Source organism: Callorhinchus milii, unplaced genomic scaffold, assembly GCF_018977255.1.
Source record: "Callorhinchus milii isolate IMCB2004 unplaced genomic scaffold, IMCB_Cmil_1.0 Scaffold1, whole genome shotgun sequence".
Taxonomy (NCBI): Eukaryota; Metazoa; Chordata; class Chondrichthyes; order Chimaeriformes; family Callorhinchidae; genus Callorhinchus; species Callorhinchus milii.
In genome coordinates, this window is record NW_024704742.1 from 18,397,438 (window position 1) to 18,415,645 (window position 18,208).

An 18,208-nucleotide genomic window follows, 5' to 3' on the forward strand; every position below is an offset into this window, starting at 1 on the left:
TATAATTCTGTTGTTCTTGTTGTCAGTGCAGATATTATGGAACTTTATAATTTCAATTTCAAATAGATCGTATATATTTGTCACATTAGATTTGATTCACCAAAATGCAGATGGAAACATAGCTGCACATACAAATATGAGCATTGCTGTGAACTTTAATTTCTTTTGGATTTAAAATCATTTGTATATTGAAAGGTTGGTCTCAACAATTAAGAAACATAATTTTAAATTAAATATTTAAGATATAAAGCTCTGTATGAATCAATTAATTTCTAAGTGCTTGGAGACACTGCCCTGCATGGAAGGTGATATATAAGTGCAAGTTGTTGTGTTATCATTTTATTACATGAGTTGACAATATGCACGTAATTTACAAATTAAAGTTGTACTTCGTAATATATTTGTGAGAATGAAAGACAGTAATTGTTAAGGTTTCTAGAGATATAAACTATTAAGCAGAAATTCCACTTGGGTTTAGATTTACCCATTTAACATGACATTTCAGAATACCCAGAATTTGTTTGTATTCCTAAATACAGAGCTTAATTTGAAGCGGTTTTTCTGTAAATTTCTTTTAAAAAATAGTCTACAGATTTAAAATTGAATTCAACAACTTGCCAACTTCTGCAAACTGAAATGTTACATTAAAAGGTAAATCTACACCCAGGTAAATGAGAGGGAAGCATAACATGACAGGAAAACATTTAATATTTGTCTGTGTCTTTAAGCAAGTCTTTATTGTTCATGATTTATATTATTTAAGATTATTTAAGATTAATAGCTAGAATCGTTAAGCGTTCAATTTAGTTTGGGTTCAAGTTATATCAGGCAACTGGCACTCAGAATCATGATGAGTTACATTTGGATCAGAAGTGAGATTCATAAATCTGTAAGTGTGGCTTTACTAAACAACCATAGAAACAGATATTTTAGCATAGAATGTTTTTTGTCCAATCATGTCTGTGGAATCTGAAACTCATCATGAGTATATAATTTTAATATCACTCCAGTATACCTGTTTGTATTTAAAGGAAGTACTATAGTGAGGGTTTTGTTTTGGATATTCTAAATTGTATAATGAAATGGCTAAATCATAGAAAAAAAAATGATACGGCATCTTTGACTAGGTGACATCCAAGGATTTGGTCCCTGTTCTCTGATCGTAAGTCATAAATGATCTTCTTAAAGGAACTGTATAAAATATGCCTAAGTTTGCAAAACTTAGTGAAAGCTGAAATAGAAGCGATTAAATTAAAAATCTTCAGAGATTTATAAATCATAAAAATACTGAAACTATAAATATTAAATTGCGTTCTGAATTTACAACTCAATTCAATTTATATCGCCTTTCATGTTTGGGGGACTCCGCAAAGTGTTTAATGCTGATCTCTGGGCACCCGAGCTGGGGGTAGAAGCCACAGGAGGTGGAAAGGCGAAAGATGATTGAAAACTTAGTTCAGGAGCTACACATTGAGATGGACCTTGAACAAGATGAGGGAGGGAGCAAGTTGGAGGGAATCCAGGATGAAATTTCAGTGTGTGGGGGCAGATAAGCTGAAAGCCCATTCACTGATGGTAGTGTGGATAGAGTGGGGATATGATGCTTGCAGGTGCTTGCTGAGCAAAAGAAGTGACTGGGTCGATAGGGTTCAAAGAGGATGCAAAGGTATGGTGGAGTGATGCTATGGAGGGATTTGAGGGTGAAAACGAGGATCTTCAATTTGATATGCAGCGGGATGGGGAGCCAATGGATCCAAGCAAGGATGGAGGTAATAGGCTTGCAGAACCTGGCGTGAGACAGGATACGGGCTGCAGAGCCATGGATAATTTGCATGTATAGGGAAGAACTGAGGATTCTAGCAAGCAGGGCATCAGCATGATGAAAGCATGGTTGAGGGTCTCGGTGGCCTATTGGTGGAAGAGGGCAGTGTTACAGAGGTGAGGGAAAACTGAACTGGTAAGCAGATGGATGTGGTGTTAGAAGGACAGGTGGGAGTCAAACAAGACATTGAGGATCTGCACCAGCACTGATTCTGTATGGTGAAGTGTGCAGCCATACAAGTTGATGCTGTCAACTTCTGAGTTTAAAATGTATCTACATTTAATCTTCAGCACCCTGCAAAATAATCCATATACTCAATGAACAAAGTAAAATAGTCAGCGTGTATCAACAAATGACTATGTTCAGCACATTGAGTTGAATGGCCCCTGTTGTGAGATTTTTGATCTGGTAAATGTTCAGCTTAGTCCTATGCTAAAAAGGTGCATCGAACTCTGAAATATATGTGTCCAAGAAACTGGACCTTTTTACAATGCAATATATACCATATTGTAATAAATTTGAGAGTGAAATAACATACTGCTTCAGTAGTATGACATAGCAGTATTTTTCATGGCCAACCACGTGTCTGACACATGCAGAAACCCATCACCTTTAGAGTATCTAAACCAGGCTCGCAGTTTCACACATGCATGTGCCATCTACCCGTCTGGAATGGAATGTGTACTCTTTCCCGGGAGGGACATACTCTGCTTACCTAATTCCAGAGAGTATTAGGTACAGGGTGGGTGGCGACAATCAAGTGTGTGTTAGGATACTGCTGGAGTTTAATCAGTTATAACTACGTAGCTCGCACTACCCTACCCATTAGTGTTTTATCTTTCAGAGTTGGCAGGAGCTGAATGGGAATAATCTGTGCCCCGAGTCTGCCCTCCAAGTCCTGTTGACAAAGCCAGCCTGACTGGTCAGCATCTTAGAGGAATGCGGATCAGAAAATAGACTGCTGAGAATTCCCAGTGGGTTGGCTCGATTCCAAAATTCTGTTGCCAAGCACGTAATCTAGAACTATTTTAACCTAACAGAGACTACACTTACCGCTTCCTCCCTTTCCCCAATGGCTCATCATTGAACATATGGCACTTTAGATTGTTGAGCTTGGAAGGTAAATTGGAAATACCAATACACAACAATCATCTGTTATAAATTAATTCAGCTACAGTGCATGTTTATCAATTATATTTTAATCCAGTATTGTTTGAGTATACAGGGCAAGACATTTCTCATACGGTAAGTATATTGACTATTATTAACACAGACCGACTGCAGCACATCAGCAGTCATGGCTTTTTCAATTAAGCTTTAATGATCAATTAAGTTTCTATTAAAATCTTTGGGTTCTGAAACACCAGATAACCAGAGAGTGATGTCTAAGAATATTCCATTTATAAGAATTTTTTTAGGAACGATGGTGGGGAGGGCTACAAATTAAACATTAATTAAACACTTGATTACCTTAACAGTGTAACTTTGTAACAGAAACATGGATTATTAAACCACATTGCTGAGGTCTCTAACTTTACTAACTAGTGGAGAATTGGACTGCTCACCAATTTAGAGAGTTGTGGAGTCAGGGTGTTGGTGTGTTCTTCAACCATGGAATATTTGTTGGCTCTGTACTTTTTATCCAAGTCTTTCATTGGTCCAAGACTCAATTCCTTGAAACTGTTGTCCTTGAAACAACAACAACAAAATCACATTTATGTAGTGCCTTTCACGTCGGGAGGACATCCCAAGGTGTTGGACAGACAGATTTTTGGGCTGAGGGTCAGGGTGGGGGAGGTGGGAGGGCAGGGGAGGGGAGGAAGCAGGGAGATCGAAAGCACGGTCGAAGAGGAGGGTCTTGAGGTGGGTCTTGAAGGTGGTGAGGGAGGGGGCGAAATGGAGGGACTGCGGGATGGAGTTCCAGAGGGTGGGTGCAGAGTGGCGAAAGGCCCACCCGCCGATAGTGTGGCGAGCAATGCAGGGGACGTGAAGCAAGCCGGCGCCCGCTGAGCAGCAGGAGCAAACAGGATTCTAGGGGGTTAGGAGATTGGAGAGGTAGGGGAGCAAGACCATGGAGGGCTTTGAAGGTGAGGACCAGGAGCTTGAACTGAATCCTCTGTGTGATGGGAAGCCAGTGCAGTTCGGCAAGGATGGGGGTGATAGGGTCACGGAGCCTAGTGCGGGAGAGGATACGGGCTGCAGAGTTCTGGATTATCTGCAGCCTGTGGAGAGAGGAGTTGGGAAGGGCGACAAGCAGAGCATTTTCATAGTCGAGCCTAGAGGTGATGAAGGCATGAATAAGAGTTTCGATGGCCTGAGGGGTGAGGTAGTGGCGGAGTCAGGCGATGCTACGGAGGTGAGGGAAGGCAGAGCGGGTCATGGCTTGAATGTGGGGGAGAAAAGACAGTTGAGGGTCGATCAAGACACCTAGGTTCCTGACTGGCTTGGTGAGTTATAGTGTGCGACCATGGACGTTGATGCTGCCAGTATCTGAGGTGCTGAGGCGCTGGCGCGAGCCAATCAGGAGGGCCTCAGTCTTGCTCGCATTCAACTGTAGGAAATTTGCCCTTATCCAGGACTTGATGTCCGACAGACAGTCTGTCAGCACAGCAGTGGTCCTGGAGTTGAGGGTGGAGGCAGAAAGATAGAGTTGGGTGTCATCCGCATACATATGGAAGTTGCCCCATATCTGTGGATGATGCCACCAAGGGGGAGCATGTGAATATTAAAGAGGAGAGGGCCAAGGACAGAGTCCTGGGGACCCCAGATGTGACAGTGCGGGGGCTGGAGGAGAAACCCTTAGAGGCAATGAAGTGGAGACGGTGAGAGAGATAGGAATCGAACCAGGTAAGGGCAGATCCGTGAAGATTGAGTAAAGTGGAGAGGCGATGTGTGAAGATGGAGTGGTTCACGGTGTCCAAGGCGGGAGAGAGGTCGAGGATGACAAGGAGGCAAAGGGAACCCTGCTCACAGATGTTCAGAATGTCATTAGTGACTTTGACCAGGGCTGTTTCCGTGCTTTGGGCAGCGCAGAAGATGGATTGGAGGGGTTGAAAGGGAATGGCGAGAGAGAAAGGAGCGGACCTGGACCTTGGAGAGGAATGGGAGGTTAAAGGTGGGGCGGTAACTGGAGAGGAGGGATGGATCCAGGGAAGGTTTTTTCAGAATGGGGGTGATGACGGCTGTTTCTAGGGGGGTTGGGAACTGAACCGATGGACAAGGAGAGGATGATGACATCGGTCAGGAGTGGGGAGGGCCAGAAGGTGGAGCTGGGACGAGGAGAGAGGTGAGGATGGGATCGAGGGAGCAGGTGGTGGGTTTGAGTTTGCAGACAATAATGGTGAGGGAAGAGAGAGAGATAGGGTCGAAGGAGTATATGGGTGGATGGGTGGGGGGTGGGTCATGAGGGAAAGGTGATGTGGTGGTGGCTGTGTACGGGGCTGCGGTGGCCTCGATTTTAGATTCGAGGAAGTCCAGCATTTCCTCACAGTTGGAGTTTGAGGCGAGGATGGGTGACTTATGGGAAGGTGGACGGGGGAGACGATTAGTGGTGGAAATGAAGGCGTGTATGAGGGTTTCGGCAACCTGTGGTGTGAGACAGTGTCGGAGCCAGGCAACGTTGCGGAGGTGGGGGAATGCTTAGCAAAGTTGAGTGTGCAACCATGGATGGTGATGCTGTCAGCGCCTGAGGTGTGGAGGCGCTGACGGGAGCCAATCAGGAGAGCCTCGGTCTTGTTGACATTCAACTGAAGAAAGTTAGCTCTCATCCAGGACTTGATGTCTGACAGACATTCTGTGAGGACAGCAATGGTCCTGGAGTCAAGAGTGGAGGCAGAGAGGTAGAGTTGGGTGTTATCTGCATACATGTGCAAGTTGACCCCATGTCTGCGGATGATGTCACCAAGGGGAAGCATATTGAAGAGAAGGGGACCAAGGACAGAGCCCTGAGAAACGCCGCACGAGACGGTCTGGGGGCTAGAGGAGAAGCCATTTGAGGAGATGAGGTCCAGGCGGTGTGAGAGGTACGATCTGAACCAGTCTAGGACAGAGCTGTGGAGGTTGATGTGAGAGGAGAGGCGGTCGATTAGGATAGAGTGGTCGACGGTGTCAAAAGCAGCAGAGAGGTCAAGGAGGAATGTCATTTGTCACTTTGACCAGGGCTGTTTCTGTGCTGTAGGCAGCATGGAAACCCGACTGGTGGGGTTCTAGAAGGGAGTGGCAGGAGAGGAAGTAGCGAAGCTGAGAAGCAACAACTCATTCCAGGACCTTGGAGAGGAAGGGGAGATTTGATTTGAATCATATAACCATGATACAGTATATACAAACGCAGCTGTATGCAATTTTAAATGTGATTGAAAAAGTAAATGCAAAACAATACTTTAGGATGCACCATGATAGGAGAACATGAGATAGATTTAAAGTTGCAAATAGCAATTTCAGGAAGCTTTTCGTTACTCTGAGGGCAATTACTGACTAGAACAGATTGCCAGGAAAGGTGTTAACACCAGGGCACTGGATTAATTAAACAAATACAGCTTGAAGATGTTGCAATGCGAGGACAGTAATGTGTGTATTCCGAAAGAATGAGATCGTATGGGCTGAAGGGACTTCTCCATCCAAACTAATCTTGTGATTTTGTAATTTTATTAAAGGGATTTTATTCTGTTTTTTTAATCTGATCTGGGTTTGCTGCATTTTGGCAAAGTGGCACATGTGGTCGTAGAAAAGGCATAAATGCTGCTCCTGACTATTCTGTAAATGCTCAACACTAATCCGGTTACTTGTCCTGTACTGTGAGCAAGAAACTTGTGAACAAGACTCCAATGATGGTAGAGATTAGACAAATTCCCTCCTCGCCCCAAACGAAGAAAAGTAATGTCTATGTGGAGAGTGTCTCTGCAAAACAGTATCTAAACCAAACAGGGAACTATATTAGTTTTGGATGGTCTTAAGCATAGTGTCAGATACCTGGCTAACCAAAGAAAAAGTAATCAGTGACTTTAAATGTTCCCTACCATGTGACATCATCGTGATGATGAATTGTGGATTACTAAAAGGGCACTTTAAAAGGACTCTTAAAAATAGCAGCACATGTAAACAAAGACGTAAGAAATGCAAATAGATTCCTTGGTTTTATGTCCAGAGGAATAGAATATAAAAGTAGGGAAGTAATATTAAATGTATATAAAACCTTGGTTAGACTATTTCGAGTACCTATATATAGTCCTGGTCACCATATTACAGGAAGGATATTGTAGCAATGTAGAGAGGGGACCTGAATAGAGTTGTTTAAGATTATGAACATATTTAATAAGGTGGATGTTGATATGCTAGTAAATCCAAAACAAGGGGGTTAAATATAAGATAGCTAGTAGTAGATCTAATGGGGAATTTAGGAGGAACTTATTCACACAGAGAGCAGTGGGAATATGGAACTCACTGCTGGAAGCTGTGTCTGAAGCAAAAAAAGCATCAGTATTTTTAAAAGACAACTTGACGCATACATGAGGGAAAAGGGAATCGTTATAGGTAAGGGGAATAGGATGGGTGGGGACTTGTGTACAGTATAAGCACCGGCACAGATTAGTTGACTTGCATCCGTACCATATTAGTCATGCTAATGTATTTCATTTGTGAATGGACACCTAATAGTCAAATTGCAGTATAATTACATCACTTCTGTTTTTTGCTTTCATCTACATGTCAGTATATCATGGGCAGTTTGTACTGTTATACAAATGCATATGCATTACTGATCATAAGCCTACATTTCACAATAACATTGTACAGAGACGTTCTTTTGATGCAATGGTGTGTAATAGAATTGCTTGCATTAAATGTATGTACCCCATTGCTGTATATTACAGTCTTTGCCTTTATTATATTCTGAATTTTAAAATTCATCAATTCCTTTTTAGATGTAATGTGTGATTTTCAAACCACAGCTCTGTTGTTTAAATTCCACACGTGTGAAATGGATTCTCAGATAAAGCTTTGTGTAAATTTATATATGCTGAAAATAAAGAGTTGGTGCTTTAGGTTGAGAGTTGTACATGCCACAAATCTAATAATGGGAAATTCGATATGTATGTATCAATTAATCCAATGGGCCACATGCTTTCCTGCTGCACTTTTGTTGAGATTAGATCCACACGTAGCATTAAAAACAAAATAAACAATTTACATGTTATTTCCTTCCAGCTGCATTTACAGGATGATCAAAACAGGAAGCAACAGTGAAAATGACATGGGAGCATTAAAACAAAACTGTGTCATGGAATAAGTGAAAGCCAAAAAATAGTGGGCCAGTTTCTTGAAGCGAAAGTCATTGAAGCCAAATCATCTGAAATAGGAGTTTTTCAAACTTCATCTCAATTGCCCCAGTTTGTCAGTTTCCCATTGTTTACTTGGTTCAGTATTCATTGGTGAAAGTGATTTAATTTCCATTGTTTCACCTTAATACTGGAACACCTCATGACCAAAAAACATTGGTTTAAAGGGAGCAATGGGCAGAACACAATGCAGGGAGTAAAACTGAGTTTTCAAGCCGTATCTAACTAGAACTGTCTGGTTCCATTATTTGTTGTTCAACTTGTTCTCCTAAAAGTGAGAAATAATGGAGTCCTGTAGCTTAGTGGTTAGAGCACTCGCCTCGCAAGCAAGAGGACCTGGGTTTGGTTCCTGGGCAGGGCAAAACATTGGGCAAGTTTTCTTACTCCACACGCCTCTGTTTACTTTGCAGTAAGTAGGAACCCAGTTGTCAGTCGATTGGCGGATCACTTTTCCGGGGGTAATAATTCCTTAAAAAAAAAATATTTTGGTCACACAATCCATGACTATTTGTGGGACACTGCTGTGCGCAATTGGCTGCCATGTTTCACCCACAAGATATGCTGGAGTCCTGTAGCTCAGTGGTTAGAGCACTCGCTTTGCAAGTGAGAGACCTGAGTTCAATTCCAGGCAGAGGGTAAAACCTTGGGCAAGTTTCCTTACTCCACACACTTAATAATAATGCCTCCAAAACCAAAACCAATAATAAATTGGTCATTTTCAATCTACGACTGTTTGTGGGACATTGCTGTGCGCAATTGGCTGCCGCGTTCGCCCACCAATATACAGTCAATTCACTTTACAGTATATTCTGTGAAGCGCTTTGGGACGTCTAGAAGACGTGAAAAGCACTATATCAAATGCAAGGATTATTATTATTATTATAATGCTGTCAATTCACTTTACAGTATATCTTGTAAAGTGCTTTGGGACATCTTGAAGACGTGAATAGGTGCTATAACAAATGCAGTCATTATCATTATTGCCAGGGTGCAGTTCCATGGGCGTCATCTGTTCTCCAGTCGCTCACTCAAGTGGTCATTTATAATGTCATCCTAGACTAGAGGGTGCTGGCACCCAATGCACCTGCCCACATTTAATCTGCTCAATCAGAAGGGTTCACGAAGTATTAATAAGGAGTGATAACTCTGGCTCATTTTTCTCCCTTCCAAACTCTGAAGTATCATTGCCAGTTGAATTATTGAGAGAGGCCAGATGTAACCAGAACTTTAAAAGCAAAAAACACAGTGACAAAGTGCCACTGAAACAACAGATATTGTAGAGATATCTATAATGGCACTGTTTGAAATTGGATAACAATTCAGCATTAACATAACTTTTATTGCTTTTTAATAGCATTAAGTGTCTGTAAATGCATAAAATACCATAAAGCTGTCTTATTTTGTGAAATCATTTTCTCAATCCTGCAGAAAGGAAGCACAACTGGATGTGGAAGGGCAATTTCTGGTACGGATTATATATGATGATTCCAAAACATACGATCTAGTAGGTGCAGCAAGCAAAGTCCTCAGTAAGTATGTTTTTGACATAATGTTAAGAGTAATAATTATCACTTAAACAAGAGGAGATAATTTGTTTCATTCCAAATTGGGCGATTGAATAATGATTGAACCATAAATTTATTTTCAGTGATCATCATGTTAATTTTTATCTTAATTTAACTTAACTTAAACATGTTAATCTTGTAGTTAATCCCTCCTATCTGAGTCATCTTCTTCCTTTGCCATGCTTCCTGTTCCAGCACCTCAACAGTTATGTTTATTTTGCCTCTACCTGCCTGAACTTACTTCTTGTCACGAGAAGTTGGTAGATCCTTCCGAATATTTGATCGCTGACCTCAATTCCACATCTTCTTTCCTCAAACTTTGTTCACTTTGTTCGATCTCACAAGTGTCAGAAAAGCAGCTCCCAGCCTTTTCCCTGAGCTGCCTTTTCATCTTTGTTTTTGCCAGTTCAATCCTTGATTCTCGCTTTGTGCCATCTTTGATCACTAATGTGACAGCCTGGCTCAGTTAGTAGCGCTCTTGCCTCTGAGTCAGAAATTTGTGGGCCCAGAGTTGGGACTTTGATTAGCAACTAACATTTACATAGCGTCTTTCATGTGGGTAGTGTCTTGGAATGCTTAAAAGTGGTGTGGTTTGACACTGGAAAGAGAGGGCAGGTGACCGAAGGCATGTTCGAAGAGGAAAGCCTTCGGGTGTGATTTGAAGAGAGCGGAGAGGGGGCAAGACAGAGCGATTGAGGCAGGGAGTTCCAAAGATTCATGCTTAAAGTGGTTAAACTCATGTTGTCTATGCTGACACGCGAATAAAGTGCTGGGGGAATGCTGCACTTCACAGTGACATCCGGATGTGAAATTGAGGTTCCGTCCACTTGTTCAGGTAGACGTTAAAGATCTCATGGCACTTCTCGAAAAGAGAAAGGAATTTCTCCAGGCCAACGATCACCCCAGATAAAGTTGGTCCGTCACATCATGGGTGTTTGTGGGACATTGCTGCGTACAAATTGGCTGCCACATTCATCTGCAAAATCCATAATAATAACAAATTATTTCTATAATGGCTTTCACGTCTAGAGGATGACTCAAAGCGCTGGACAGTCAAGGATGTGCACCTGGTATCACTAAGTTTCTGAGTAAATCTTGTGAAGTGCTTTGAGATATTTTTCTGTAAAAATTCATCTAATGCAAAGGATTGTCATTATTATGAATAAAAATAATAAAAAGGTGAGAATGCCAAAGGCTTTTCAATTGTAAAGCATATATTCAGCATTGCCCACATCCCCAGATTCCTTGACCAAATAAAATCGATCAGGCTCTCAGTAACATCAACAGAAAACACATTCCATTGCTGCTGTGAGGCCGACTACATTCTTGCTTTACAGTCTGCCCCAATGATGAATGCAATCATGTTTCAGTTGCACTTGAACATCAGCTAAATCCGCTTTGCTCAGCCTCCTCAAACAGCAACCGTATTTGTATATCAGACTGCATTTAATAGGAACTGCTCAGCCAGCCATCCAGATCAGCTTTGGATCAAACATATCCTTTCCTCTGGCTTTATTCCCATTCCCTTAAAAACTGCCACCATCACTCCCACCTTGAAAAAACCCTCCCTTGATGCGTCGCAGCTATCAAGCTACCGGCCCATCTCCAACCTCCCCTTCCTGTCCAAGATCCTGGAACGAGTTGTCGCCACCCAGCTGCGCTCTTTCATCTCCAACCATTCACTATTCGAACCCCTTCAGTCGGGTTTCTGTGCTGCCCATAGTACAGAAACTGCCCTGGTCAAGGTCACCAATGACATCCTGACCATCTGTGACCAGGGCTCCCTCTGCCTCCTCGTCCTCCTCGAGCTATCGGCAGCATTCAATACGGTCGACCACGCTATCCTCCTCCACCGCTTGTCCTCCCACCTAAACCTTCAAGGCCCTGTCCTTGAGTGGTTTAGGTCGTACCTCTCCCACCGTCTTCACTTTGTCTCCACAAATGGTTTTCCTCCGGCCTCTGCACTGTCTCGTGCGGTGTCCCTCAGGGCTCTGTCCTCGGTCCCTTCCTCTTCATCCTCTATATGCTCCCCCTTGGTGACATCATCCGCAGACATGGGGTTAACTTCCACATGTATGCGGATGACACCCAACTCTACCTTTCCTCCTCTACCCTCAACTCCACGACCACCGATGCCCTGACAGCCTGTCCTTTCTTCCTGATATCCGCGCCACAACTGGCACCGCCTTCCATCACCTCCGGAATATCGCCAGACTACGGCACTACCTCACCCCTCACGTTGCTGAAACTCTGGTCCACGCCTTTATCACCTCAAGGCTGGACTATGGGAACTCTCTCCTCGCCGGCCTTCCCGGTACCTCCCTCCACAAGCTGCAAGTCATTCAGAACTCTGCAGCTCGTGTACTGTCCCGCACTAGCTTCGGGACCACATCACTCCCACCCTCGCTCGCCTCCACTGGCTCCCCATCCCCCAGAGGATCGAATTCAAGATCCTCATCCTCACCTACAAGGCCATTCACGGCCTTGCTCCCTCCTACCTCTCCGACCTACTATCCCCCTACCTACCTGCCCGTACCCTCCGTTCCTCTGGCTCCGGTCTGCTCCACATCCCCCGCCCCAACCGCCCTACCATCGGTGGCCGGGCCTTCAGCCTCTCAGCCCCTAGGCTCTGGAACTCTATCCCCCAGTGCCTTCGCCTTGCTTCCTCCCTTTCCTCCTTCAAGGCAGGTCTCAAGACCTTTCTCTTTGACCGTGCCTTCAGCTCCCCTCTCGACTCTCTACCCCTTCCTCGCTCCCTCCCTTCCCTCCCCTCACCCTGACCATTTCCCCCCTGCTCGTGTCCTGACCCAACTGTACAGCGCCTTGGGACGTCCTCCCGACGTGAAAGGCGCTCAATAAATGGAATCTTGTTGTTGTTTATTTGTATTCTCTGATACTGACTCCATCTCCATTCTGTGGCTCCATTGATTCTGTAGATGTTGATCAACTTCCGGTTCCTTACCTAAATGGCAATTTTAAGAGGGTCATGAGAGTGTATTCAATTGACTTGTTCTTACCTAACATCAATACACATCTTTTTCCTTCTTAATAGCACACAATTTAATTCTAGGCGATAGATTAATTTCATATCGCATTGTCAGCCCAATTACCCAATCTTTTCTTGTCTTATCTGACATTAGGGCTGTTCTTTTTTACAACAATACCGACTTGCTGTTGCCTACCTTCATGTAGACTAATGTTTTGGAACACTTTAGAGAGATGGTGACAGATACCAGGTTGGGGTGAGGTGGAAAGTGTGGTTAGCATAGTCATGGTCAAAGACGAAGGTTTGAGGTGGCTTTTGAAGAGAAGGCTTGATGGAGAGTTTCAGAGGGAAGGCTCTGAAAACTTGTCCAACAATTGTGGGATAAAAGGAGGGGAGCAGACCTGAGTATTCTGAGTGGAGGCACCAAGCAGGAAAATGAGGCCGGGGAAAATCACAAAGGTAGGCAGGTTGAAAGGAATAAAAGGAATAGTAGGGAAGAGTGAGGATCTTGATGTTGATTCTTTGGGGACAGTGAAGTCTGGCTGTGATGAGCATGTGAAACTTCTTGTGGGTAAGGAAGCAGGGTGGAGTTTTGGATGAGCTGAAGCTTGTGGATGGTGTAGTTGGGTAGATTGGCAATGAGGATATTTGAAACGTTGAGTCTGGACTTGACAAAGGGGTGGATGAGGGTTTTGGAATGGTTGGCCTGCGGTAGGAACACAGTAGGTTGATGTGACAAAGATGCAGAGAGTAGTCTTGATCAGAGGCTAGATGTGAGGGAGAAAAGAGAGTTGAGGGTCGAACCGAAAGCAATGTTGTGCACTGATTTATTGAGTTGCATTGAGAGATCGGGAAGGTGAAGCAAGTTGGAGCTAATAGCAAGAGAGCTTCTTGATGGGAGCTGATGATGATGGCTTTCGATTTGTGAGCTGATGAAAGTTGAGGTTATCCAGAATATCAGTAGACTTCAGGGTAAAAGAGGTAGATTTGGGTGTCATCCACATACATGTGGATATTAATCTCAAGTTTACAAATGATATCACCAAGGGAGAGCACGCAGGTAAGGAAAGGGAGAGGAATGAGGATAGAGAAGTTAGATACTACAGATGACAATGTAAGGGCAGGAGAAGAAGCTATTGAAGGAAACAAAGTGTCCCCCGCCCGGCCCGCCCCACCATCGGCATCCGGACCTTTAGCCTCTCTGTCCGCACCCTCTGGAACTCCATCCCACATTCCCTTCGCCTCGCTTCCTCCCTTGTTTCCTTCAAGACATGCCTCAAGTCCTTCCTCTTAGACTGTGCCTTCAGCTACCCTCCTACCCTTTCTGCCCTCCACCCTCCCTGATCCCAACCCACCCCACCTCCCCGCTCAGGTCCTAATCCCTTACTGTTCAGCGTCTTGGGACGTCCTATTGATGTGAAAGACGCTTTACAAATGTAATTTTGTATTGTATTGTATTCTGTTGTATTCTTTTGTATTGTATTGTATTCTGTTGTATCGTGCACTTTGAGACGTCTCAACAATGTGATAAGGCACTATATCAATTGCAAGGATTATTCTTTTTATGTATTGTATTGTGCTGAGTTAGCGGATCCTGCTGGCACAGCAGTCACGGCACTGCAATTGGCTGTAATACCTTTGGTTATGGAGGAAAACATCATACAGTGTTTTGACTCCAGGATTGCTATACAGATACTATTGCTTGAAGTTGCATGTGTATAGACATTTGGTTGCGAACAAGATTGTTCTCAATTGTGACTCCCCCACAACCATCCGGCCACGAAGAGTCTGCCAACTCTCACTTTAAAAACACACCCATACAAAATGGTAATTTAGGAAATTTACTGAGGATGACCTGTTCTTGTGGAACTGTACCCCAGTAGAAGAAAAAGAGTCAAAGAGGGGACGGGTAAAAATGGTTAGATCGGAGTCCTGTAGCTCAGTGGTTAGAGCACTGGCCTTGCAAGCAAGACATCTGGGTTCAATTTCAGGCAGGGCGAAACCTTGGGCAAGTTTCCTGACTCCACACGCCTAATAATAATCCCTCCAAAACAAAACAATAATAAATTGGCCATTTTCAATCCACGACTGTTTGTGGGACACTGCTGTGCGCAATTGTCTGCCACGTTTCGCCCACAAAGATACAGTCAATTCACTTTACAGCATATTCTGTGAACAACAACAACAACAACAAGATTCCATTTATAAAGCGCCTTTCACGTCAGGAGGACGTCCCAAGGCGCTGCACAGTTGGGTCATGACCCGAGCAGGGGGGAAATGGTCAGGGTGAGGGGAGGGAAGGGAGGGAGCAAGGAGGGGGGAAATGGTCAGGGTGAGGGGAGGGAAGGGAGGGAGCGAGGAGGGGGAAGAGAGTCGAGAGGGGAGCTGAAGGCTCGGTCAAAGAGAAAGGTTTTGAGACCGGCCTTGAAGGAGGAAAGGGAGGAAGCAAGGCGAAGGCACTGGGGGATGGAGTTCCAGAGCCTGGGGGCTGAGAGGCTGAAGGCCCGACCACCGATGGTAGGGCGGTTGGGGCGGGGGACGTGGAGCAGACCGGAGCCAGAGGAACGGAGGGTACGGGCAGGTAGGTAGGGGGATAGTAGGTTGGAGAGGTAGGAGGGAGCAAGGCCGTGAATGGCCTTGTAGGTGAGGATGAGGATCTTGAAATCAATCCTCTGGGGGATGGGGAGCCAGTGGAGGCGAGCGAGGGTGGGAGTGATGTGGTCCCGAAGCCTGGTGCGGGACAGTACACGAGCTGCAGAGTTCTGAATGACCTGCAGCTTGTGGAGGGAGGTGGCGGGAAGGCCGGCGAGGAGAGAGTTCCCATAGTCCAGCCTTGAGGTGACAAAGGCGTGACCAGGGTTTCAGCAGCGTGAGGGGTGAGGTAGTGCCGTAGTCTGGCGATGTTCCGGAGGTGATGGAAGGCGGTGCCAGTTGTGGTGCGGATGTGAGGGAGAAAGGACAGCTCAGGGTCGAACAAAACGCCGAGGTTCCTGACTGGCTTTGAGAGGTGGAGAGTGCAGCCTTGGATGCTGATGGTGTCAGCGCCTGAGGTGTGGAGGCGCTGACGTGAGCCAATCAGGAGGGCCTCGGTTTTTCGCACGTTGAGCTGAAGAAAGTTGTCTCTCGTCCAGGACTCGATGTCGGACAGGCAGCTGTCAGGACATCGGTGGTCGTGGAGTTGAGAGTAGAGGAGGAAAGGTAGAGTTGGGTGTCATCCGCATACATGTGGAAGTTAACTCCATGTCTGCGGATGATGTCACCAAGGGGGAGCATATAGAGGGTGAAGAGGAGGGGACCGAGGACAGAGCCCTGAGGGACACCACATGAGACAGTACGGGGGGTGGAGGAGAAGCCATTCGTCGAGACAAAGTGAAGACGGTGAGAAAGGTACGACCTAAACCATTCAAGGACAGTGCCTTGAAGGTTGAGGTGGGAGGACAAGCGGTGGAGTAGGATAGCGTGGTCGACCGTATCGAATGCTGCCGATAGGTCGAGGAGGACGAGGAGACAGAGGGAGCCCTGGTCACAGATGGTCAGGATATCATTGGTGACCTTGACCAGGGCAGTTTCTGTGCTATGGGCAGCACGGAAACCTGACTGAAGGGGTTCGAAAAGTGAATGGGTGGAAAGGAAAGAGCGCAGTTGGGAGGCGACAACTCTTTCCAAGACCTTGGAGAGAAAGGGGAGGTTGGAGATGGGCCGGTAGCTTGATAGCTGCGACGCATCAAGGGAGGGTTTTTTCAGGGTGGGCGTGATGGTGGCAGTTTTTAATGGAATGGGGACAGAGCCAGAGGAGAGGGACAGGTTGATGATGTCAGTGATATGTGGGGCAAGAAAGTGGAGCTGGGAGATAAGGAGTGGAGTGGGGATGGGGTCAAGGGGGGGGGTCAAGGGGGGGTGAAGCGCTTTGAGACGTCTAGAAGACGTGAAAAGCGCTTTATCAAATGCAAGGATTATTATTTTATTAGAGAAATAAAGTCACTTTGATAATCAATGTATTGGCATTTCATTTTATCATTCATCTGTATGCTATTTATTATACCTTTTGGATATTATGGTGAACAATAGTATTTATTGTTTTAAAGCAAAAGCTTCTCTACTGAATACCAATGGTATCGATAACATATGGTTTGCATGTTAGCAGTTTTTTCTTGGGCATGTCCTTTTGATATGACATTTATAAGTCTCTATTTAACTGCGCTGATATGATCTACTGCGCTTTATGCTTGCTCAAATATTGATGTAATTAATGACATTACTTTTATTTTGTACAAAGTGTTCTGACCTATTTTAGGAGACAATGGATAAACATTAATCATTACCAGATTAAAACACATTGCGGAAATAATTTTTTTCCTTTATATATAGACAACATTAATGATAGCATGTCAATTATAAATCACATGCACAATATGGCACTTTAATTTCTGAATATATTTGTTTAATGCATTTTCCATCAGCTGTTTATACCACCCATTTCCTGTTGGTTTGATATTGATCAAGATCAAGTTGTCAGAAGACAGATAATGCTAGTGTTCCTTGTGTGGTAAAATTGTTTGCTCTTGTGCAGAATAATGGGGGAAGTATTGAGGGGAATGGCTCAGGGGTCTGCTCTGTGCCTGTACACACAATAACCTGGATTCGCTGACTCAGTGCAAGGTTATTAAATTTGTAGAAGCTGGTAAATTAGGATGAACTGTGGAATCAGAGAAGATAGCACATAAAGTACAACAGGTTATGCACCTGTACACAAGAATATGCATAGCATGCAGTAAACAGAGTTTACTGATAAATTAAGTTCAATCAGATAAATGCAAGGTGCTGCACATAGGAAGTAAAAAATAGAAAGCACATGAACTCCATTAATGGGATAGAACTTGACAAAGGTCGGGAAGGAGTTGAAAGAGACCTCAGTTATTTGTTGACTTGCCATTCATCATCTCCAAACAACATAAGGCAGCAATTAACCAAGCCAATAGTATGATGGATTACATTGCCAAAATAATTCAGTAAGTTATACTCAAGCTGTTCAGTGCTTTTGTTCGTCTCATCCGAAATATTGAAGGCAGTTCTGGTCACCACGACATATGGGAGATGCCTGAGCCTCAGAAGCAGTACAGTGGAGAACAGAGAGGCTGATCACCAGATAAGCTATGAAAAACAAGAAGATAGGCCAGGATTCTTCAGCCTTGAAACAAAATGTCAAACATTGGGATATTATAGAAGCATGTGAGATACTAAATGGGATAGAGCATATAAACTCAGAGCAATATGTTCAGATACTGGAAGGTCGCAGGATAAGTGGGAGCAGATTCATGATTATGAAGCACAATCCATTCTTCGGATCAGACAACAAACCGAAGCCCCATCTACCTGTTCAGGGGGACATTAAAGATCCCATGGCATTATTTGAAAAGAGAAGGCAGTTTCTTCTGGTGACCTAACCAACAGTCCCCCAATAAAATTGATCACTGACCCGATGGCTGTTTGTGGGACATTGCCT

The 18,208-nt window shown here is 44.4% G+C and overlaps 1 protein-coding gene across 3 annotated transcripts in view; it reads left to right on the forward strand.

The window, feature by feature from the left end:
- The window catches only part of LOC121850339 (guanylate cyclase soluble subunit beta-1), a 47,881-nt gene that overhangs the window by 3,358 nt on the left and 26,315 nt on the right, over window positions 1-18,208 (forward strand). For all 3 annotated transcript variants that reach the window (XM_042341575.1, XM_042341578.1, XM_042341583.1), the window contains one exon: window positions 9,583-9,683. In XM_042341575.1, coding sequence (XP_042197509.1) covers window positions 9,583-9,683 — 101 coding nt within the window. The remainder of the gene's footprint in view (window positions 1-9,582; window positions 9,684-18,208) is intronic.